At 35.9% G+C, this 8,357-nt stretch overlaps 1 protein-coding gene across 1 annotated transcript; it reads left to right on the top strand.

Annotated features, from left to right (window-relative positions):
• The first annotated feature begins 3,629 nt into the window (after positions 1–3,629).
• Positions 3,630–7,227, top strand: LOC137723786 (thaumatin-like protein). Its single transcript, XM_068462976.2, has 2 exons — positions 3,630–3,748; positions 4,119–7,227. Exons 1-2 carry the CDS (start codon positions 3,688–3,690, stop codon positions 4,790–4,792), a joined length of 735 nt encoding a protein of 244 aa, XP_068319077.2. The 5' UTR covers positions 3,630–3,687; the 3' UTR covers positions 4,793–7,227.
• The last annotated feature ends 1,130 nt before the right edge of the window (positions 7,228–8,357 follow it).

The following is an 8,357-nucleotide window of genomic DNA, read 5'->3' as shown; positions in this document are numbered from 1 at the left end:
CTGAATTATAAGCACTATGTATCATAAAATTACTAATTTATATATGCATGGGGCCTATTGAATATTTTATAATGTATTATCTTATAAATTTAACGAATCATTAATTTAGCATATTATTCCCAAATCGGAACTGACAAGAAATATTATTTAACTAAATTTTTTAATAGGAAAACTAATGAAAAAGATTTCAAAACTTTAAGTTTTAATGAAAAAACCACCTAATAACTTTATTTAATGATAAACACAAAAGATTAAAAAGAAGAAAAACATAAACTAATCCAACCAAAGTGTGTGCAACGCACGCCAAGCAATTCATCAGAGTTATAACCGAAGAGAACCATGTGTAGTCTGTAATGCAAAAGCTCGTCACCTTCTTCAACCTTTTCTCTCTCTCTTTACATGTCCTTATTCAGCCCTTTCCAAGGGGCTTGCTTCATTAAATTCAGATAAAGTTAGAAAATGGTGGGTTACAGTACCAAATGAGGTGACTTGCTTCATTAATTTTGATAGACATAGATGCTTGTGCCATCTTCTTCTCGAGTAGTCTAACGCCAATGTCAGCATCTAAAACTCTAACAAATTCTACTAAAGTTGTTCTTGTGACTCTTTCAAACTCGCATCTCGGTGGATCTAGAAGGGGTGGGCTAGGTTCAATTTGGTCTGGGTTGTGGGCGACCAAAACTGATGTGGGTATTTTTGTATGCGTAAATGGACAGAGAAGGTTGAAGAAGGTGAATAGGAAAAAGGAGGGGAAGAGATGACTCAGTTTGTGTGGAAAAAAAAATTTAAAGGAAAGTCAAATAAATTGATTGAGAGGAATGTCAAATAACAAACACGAATGTGATAGTACTAGTTACGAAATAGTGATAACATTAGTGTTCGGTTTAAAAAATAGTCAGTGTTTAGTTTATGAACTAGTGATAGTATTAGTGTTCCGTTTAAGAAATAGTCAGTGTTTAGTTTACGAAATAGTGATAGTACTAGTGTTCATTTGATAAATAGTCAATGTTTAATTTACGAAATAGTGATAGTACTAGTGTTCCGTTTAAGAAATAGTCAGTGTTTAGTTTACAAAACAGTGATAGTACTAGTGTTCCATTTAAGAAATAGTTAGCGTTTAGTTTACGAAAAAGTGATAGTAATAGTGTTCGTTTGCTAAATAGTCAGTGTTTAGTTTATGTGATAGTACTAGTGTTCGGTTTAAGAAATAGTCAGTGTTTAGTTTACGAAACAGTGATAGTACTAGTGTTCCGTTTAAGAAATAGTTAGTGTTTAGTTTACGAAATAGTGATAGTACTAGTATTCGTTTGATAAATAGTCAATGTTTAGTTTACGAAATAGTGATAGTACTCGTGTTCAGTTTATGAAATAGTGATAGTACTAATGTTCGGTTTAAGATATAGTTAGTGTTTAATTTAAGAAATAGTGTTCATTTTAAGAAGTAGTCAATATTTAGTTAAGAAATAGTAATAGTGCTAATGTTCGTAAAACTGAAAAATTACGAATTTTCTTTATTTTTGGCCTTGTAGTATTATTACTTAATTTGTTCTAAAAAAATTACAATTTTTTATTTATTTTTGATCTTGTAATGTTATTGCTTAATTTGTTTTAAGAAAATTACGAAACAATGGTCAAATAAACAAACAATAAATAAAAAATAAAAAAGTATATTGTTTATTGAGTAAGAGTAGAAGAAGAGTGGGGCGTGGTGAAATGCGAGAGGAGAAAGAAGAGAAAAAGTTGACGTGAAATGGTGATTTGACAAAAAAAATTAATAGAATATGCGAAAGATAGAGAGGGGCGAGAGAGAGAGAAAGAGAGAGAGAGAGAGAGGTTAAGGGCGATGAGGGTAGTGAGTTTGTGTGGATGATGCGACGCACGAGACTCGGTGTGTCAGTTTTTACTTTTAGTTTTTTTCTTTTAATTCTTATGTTAAATTGTTGTCCTTTGTATTAAAATTTAAGTCTTTTTAATTAAAGTTTAAGCTTTTTTATTAAATAAAGTTATTGGATGATTTTTGGTTAATAAAAAGTTTAAAGAAGCCTTTTTCATTAAAATTCTTTTTTTAATTTATAGGTTATTAAATATCAAGATTCGACGGTACGAATTTTGGTACTTAGGTCACTCACTTACATTACAATATGTAAATTACTGATGTTCTATGATAGCTTTATAGTTAATCATAAATTTTCTCTAACCAAACATTAATGTTTTACATGTTCTGAAAACTGTAACTTGGTCTTCATCAATTAAATGACAAACTTAACAAATCCATAAGTTCACCTAAGTATTAAATATGAGTTCGGATTAAGATACATAAAGATCTTGATCCAATAAAATTCAACTAATAGAAAATATTTTCGTGAAACCCGGCACACAAATTCTTTAAACTATTAGCTTCAGTTGTTCAACCACTCAGTACTACTTTTGATGGGATTCCTCTTCGCTTATAAGTGAGGTGTCTTAGGTTCGAATGCTATGTTTTTTCTTAGTCCATAATCTTCTGGTTTGTTTACACAAACCATATATTGTCACTCACCAATTACCAAGCCCAGTTTAAAACCTGCTTCTGATACACAAAAGAAGGACTTGATGATTTAACATAAAGAAAGATGCATGGTTGTGTTTTAGAAATCACTTTATCATAAACAATGATAAAGCCACCAGCAGCACTATTGCTTTTCATTTAAGTACTGTTGATACTTGTCGTTTATATGTAGTATTCTCTTTTTATAAACCCTATCCTAGTACTCTGCTTCCATAGGCATTTGATTCGCAAGAATAGATTGCCGATCACGTAATCCGAATAAAAGTTATTCAAATTAGTAGTTGTCGCGCTTTGTTCAATAGGTCTAGAATCAACACGTATCATCAGAAGTAGCGGTACGTAGTCAAATGAAACTCATACACAATTTAAATTACTAAAACATGAAGGGTACAAACCCCATTCCGAGCACATTGCCTCAATACCACTACACGACTCGAAGATCCCTCGCATCAACTGCTATCTGTAACTCTACAAAAACAACCTTAGACCATGGAACGGTTGGGTTGATAACGAATTACTAGAAAATAATTTTTTCTTAATTTTCGAGTGACAAGGAGCACGTGTGTTGGTTGGGTTTCGCTTTAGTTAATCTACTTTGATATTGTAAAGGAAGTTAGGTTTCAACCCAAAACCAATCAACAATTTAGAAAGTAACCCATCTTATTAAAAACTAATAACCAATGTGAAGGGGAGTAATCCAACTTTTTATAAATCTATGCAAGGGCTTATAAGTAAATTAAGCTCATATTGTTAATTAATTTTATGATGAAACTTCAACTTTTTTCACAAAGTTACTTGAACTTCCCAATGTGAGACAACACTCCACAGCCACTTCCTCACACTATTTTCCTTTTCTGATTATTGTTAATGCATTCTTTGTTTGAAATATTGATTATTCTTCCTTTTGATTTTTTATACTCAGTGATAAGGGAAGAAAAAGAAAGCCCCAACGGGAAGCAATGAATGTGTCATTTTTTATCATCGTGAAAGTAAAAGTGAAAAGAGATCAAGAGAAAAAAAATAAAAAAATAAAGCTTGCTGTTGTCTCCACTTATATATATGCTTGTAGTGCTGAAGAAGTATTTTCATTTCAATTACTTCAACTATTCTCAGTCCCTAATTTCTCACTGTAAAAATCAATGCCAACTTCCTCTTTGTTCTTCCCCCTACTCTATCTACTAATCTCGACCTCAATTACAAGTAAGTCTTCCTCTCTTCTAGGTATTTCTTCTACTTTGGGATGATAATCCGTCGTGTTCGGATGTATCCATTTGTCGTAATTGTATCTCACTCGTTTGTTGGTCAACAACACACAAAATTATATCAAATATTAGTATGATAATACAATACCTCGTACTATTCATAAGAAAAATGAGAAAAGTTATCATTTTATTAATGTAGTATTAGTTCAACAGTGTTGTTTGTGTTTAAATCGCGTGCCCTCGATTCTTGGGGATCGAGTTGTGTGACTTGTGTAGTGTCTTAAAGTGCCACCTCTGCTTGTACTCTATTTATTACTGCCCTATGTCATATTTTTTCGGTTTCAATGTTTTTACTTTTATTGTTGCAGATGGGGCTCAACTGATTATAGTGAACAACTGCAATGAAAGTATATGGCCCGGTATACTTGGCAGTGCAGGCCTAACCACTCCTGAAAGTGGCGGTTTCCATCTTGGCAGCGGCGAGGAATCAGTTCTTGATGTGCCTGAGAAGTGGTCAGGAAGGATATGGGGCAGGCAGGGTTGCTCCTTTGACGGTAATGGAATAGGCAACTGTGAGACCGGAGACTGTTTTGGCCAATTGCGTTGCCAAGGAAAAGGAGGTGTGCCTCCAGCGACCGTGGTTGAAATGACGCTTGGATCATCAACTTCACCCCTGCATTTCTATGACGTGAGCTTGGTTGACGGCTTTAACTTGCCTGTGTCAATGAAGCCGGTTGGTGGTGGAATAGGGTGCGGTGTTGCCTCGTGCGAGGCTGATTTGAACGTTTGCTGCCCGTCTGCGTTGGAAGTGAGGAGAGGAGGCAGGGTGGTGGGTTGTAAGAGTGCCTGCTTGGCTATGCAGTCTGCGAAGTATTGCTGCACAGGAAGCTACGCAAACCCGAACACTTGCAAACCAACCCTTTTCGCGCATCTGTTTAAGGCCATATGCCCCAAGGCTTATAGTTATGCCTTTGATGACTCCTCCAGCCTTAACAAATGCAGGGCTTCGCGATATGTCATCACTTTCTGCCCTCCCCAATGAGGAATGGCTGAAAAGGATGAAGCAATGGCTTCTGTAGTACTAATCTATACTTGGAAGAAACTACTGTTTTTTTTTTTTTTTTTTTTTCTTGATTAGAAGAATGGATTAATTTACTCTTAAAGAAACGAGTAATGCTAAAGCCAGATTACATCGCTCTTGATGTGTATGCTTTACGTAAATTATCATCGCCGAACATGTAACCAAAAGATGTGATCCTTCGGCAAATACTTGAAAGAAATTAAATTGCTTTAGACCGCAGCTTTCTGTTTGGTTTTGCAGTTGTCAGTATTATAATCGCCAAATAATTCATTTGTCACTAACCAAAAGATATGAATACGGTCCTCTTTACCATATACTCGAAAGCCATTAAATCGACTTCAGACGGCAGTTTCCTGTTGGTTTTTAGAATGTTTGTTCTGTAGTTGTCAGTATCTTAAGGAAAATCTCTGTATCTAGATGCATATATAGGATTATCTCAAAGACCTTTACTAAATGTTCGAAGTGGGGTTTCATAACGTCCAATATGATACAACAGTAGGAAAGCTCCAATTCTTCTGCAACTAAAGAATCTTAAAATCCGGCAGGATGGAGATCCACCTCATCAAACACCACTTAGAGCACTGATTTGGTCTATAAAACCCCGAGTACTTAGAGTTATCGATACAATATTAAGCTGAACGCTCCGAGAAGGGAACATGGGTTTATACATGGATGTAGCACTCGTTCAAGAGGAGGTTGTTAAAATTAAAGTGGTTTTTCTAGAATGACTTCCCACATACCCAACAACTTGTATTAATTCCTTAATTGTGGCTGTCTTGGGAACCCACATGTTTTCATGATGTAGTGGCACTCCTTTATGTTTTCGTTTTCTTTTCAGACAATAGTTTTCAATTGCATTGATAAATAGCTGCTTATCCTTTTGAGTTAGTTTTTCATCTTTCCTTTTGGTTATATTGTTCATGCTTTTGGTGAGAGTGTTGTAACTTGTAAGCTTATTTCCTTGTTAGTGAAAGTTGATTCATCTTTATGGTACCAGAGCTACAAAGGAGGTAGCTTCTGTTGTCAAGTTCCCCTTGGTAAAGAAAGATTGTGATACTCAAAGGTGGACTCAAACTAATGTAGAATTATTAGAGAGACGGGCCATACGGCCCAATTCCAACAACACCGATTTTGTCCTCAACTTGGTAATTACCACCTGCACAATCCGTCAGGTATGGGGCTTTATCACAAAAGGCCTCGGTGTTAGTTAAAGTGGGGTTAGGATATTTAAACTATTAATTTTCTTTTTGTATGACCGATGTGGGATTTAACACGCCCCCTTACGTGGAACCCAATTAATGGGTCACACGTGGGAGATCCACACATCGGCAACCACGTGGAGCCAAGGGGACTCAGCCTACACGCAGGACCAAGGTACCCACCAACATCGCCTGGGGTCAAGGGGACCCACCCATCATATGGTGGTATAGTACGGACCCGTTCCCTGGCTCTAATACCATGTAGAATTATTAGAGAGACGGGCCATACGGCCCACTTCCAACAAAACCGATATTGTCCCCAACTTGGTAATTACCACTTACACAATCCATTAAGTGTGAGATTTTATCACAAAAAGCCTCGGTGTTAGTTAGAGTAAGGTTAAGATATTTAAACTATTACTTTTCTTTTTGTATGACTGATGTGGGATTCAACAACTAAAGCTCTGGATTAGGTATTGATTTGTTGAATTAGTCAAATTTCAAGGTATGGAAATCTTGTATGGAATCCTATCTCTTGGGTGAAGATTTATGGGAGGTTGTTGGTGGAGATGAAACTGCCACTCCAACAAATACACAAGAAATTCCAGACGCTTTGAACAAGTGGAAGGTGAGGAATGCTAAGGCTAAATTTGCCTTGAAGAAATCTATTTCTCGCTAGCTGTTTGAACACATCACAGATTGCAAATCCACCAATACAATATGGACAACTCTTGATGGCTTATTCAGCGAAAAGAAAGAAGGAAGAATGCAATTACTAGAGAATGATCTAGCAAATTTAACCCAAGGTGATCTTTTTATTTCTCAGTTCTTCTTGAAGGCAAAAAATTTACGCTCTGAAATTTCGTTTCTTGATACGGAAGGACCAATGTCGGATGCACGAGTACGAAGACATATTATCCATGGGCTCAAACATGAATATGTTCCTTTTGTTACATCAATACAAGGATGGGCAAATCAGCCGTCTTTTGGTAGAGTTGGAAAATCTTCTAGCTCTCAAGAGTCTTTGGCTAGACAAATGGCTAGGTGCTCTGTGTCATCTTCGAATGGTGATGGAAGTGCCCTTTTAACTAGAAAAAAAAAAGTTTGAAAAGAAAAAAAACCTAACAGCCCCGTGATTCCAACCGAAAAACGAGAAGAAGGAAAGATTTACTAATGAAGATGTGGATAGGCAATGCCATCGCTGTGGGAAAATGGGGCACATACGGAAAAATTACAAAGTGAAGATGCAAGAGGGGAACATGGCTAAATTGAAATAACCAAAGAGTGAGGAAAATTGGGGGAAGTGCTTTGTGGCTAAAACTACCACTATAGATGCGTTGGCCTCAATCAATTTCAAAGAGGATTGGATTGTTGAATCTGGTTGCAGCCATCGTCTCACATGCAATGATTCATGTTCTATTCCTTCTGAAGATATGAAGGAAATGATGCCATTGTCACAGCAGATGATTATGTTCATCCGGTTAAAAAGGAGGGAAGTTTTACAATTGACAATGACGATGATCGCATTACAATGAATAATGTTTTTCAAGTACTGGGTATAAAGAAAAATCTGTTTTCGATGGCAAATACGGTTGATATAGGTACATATGTTATCTTTGGACCTGAAAATGTGAAGTTTATATGAAATTTGAAATGCATAGATGCTAATGTTGTTTAGCTACATCTAGTGTTTTTTTTTTTTTTTTTTTTTTTTTTTTTTTTTGAACAAGTGATATTATCTACACTAAAGGGAGAGGTGGGCTTAGCCTCACAATGGGCTAACAATAATGTGATTCAAACTCGTATTTGGCAAGAATTGAACCTAAGACCTCTCACTTACAAATGAAGAGGAATACCACTAGACCTAGTACTAAGTGGCGAGTTCTTATGTTGATAACATGAGTAAAAATGATAGTCCTACACTTTGGCATGCTAGATTGGGACATTTGAGAATGGATAAGTTAAAGGTTATGGTGCTGAAAAATTTGGTTGATGGGTTGCCAAAGGTTTACTCATTTCGTGTGATAAAGTTTGTGAAGGTTGTCAATTTGGGAAGGCACATCGTCTTCCATTTCACAAATCTGATTCAAGAAGCAAGGTTTCTTTGGAATTGGTTTATAGTAATCTTATAGGACCAACCAATACACCTTCTTAAACAGGTTGAAGGTATATGCTACTGTTTGTATATGACTTTACAAGATTTACTTAGGTATATTTTGTGAAGGAAAAATCAGAGGTCTTCTCCAAGTTTCAGGAATTCAAAGTAAATGCTGAAGGGGTTCTTAAAAGGAAAATCAAGTGTCTCCGTACTGATAACAGTGGAGAAT

This window comes from Pyrus communis, chromosome 4 (genome assembly GCF_041283825.1).
Source record: "Pyrus communis isolate YQ-2024b chromosome 4, ASM4128382v1, whole genome shotgun sequence".
Classification (NCBI taxonomy): Eukaryota; Viridiplantae; Streptophyta; class Magnoliopsida; order Rosales; family Rosaceae; genus Pyrus; species Pyrus communis.
This window is presented reverse-complemented; position numbering and strand designations above follow the sequence as displayed.

Bases quoted from the DNA above. Each gene is read 5' to 3' on its own strand.
- LOC137723786 (XM_068462976.2), top strand. From the start codon at position 3,688: ATGCCAACTTCCTCTTTGTTCTTCCCCCTACTCTATCTACTAATCTCG. The intron at 3,749-4,118 runs GTAAGTCTTCCT...TTATTGTTGCAG, and splicing joins AATCTCGACCTCAATTACAA to ATGGGGCTCAACTGATTATA.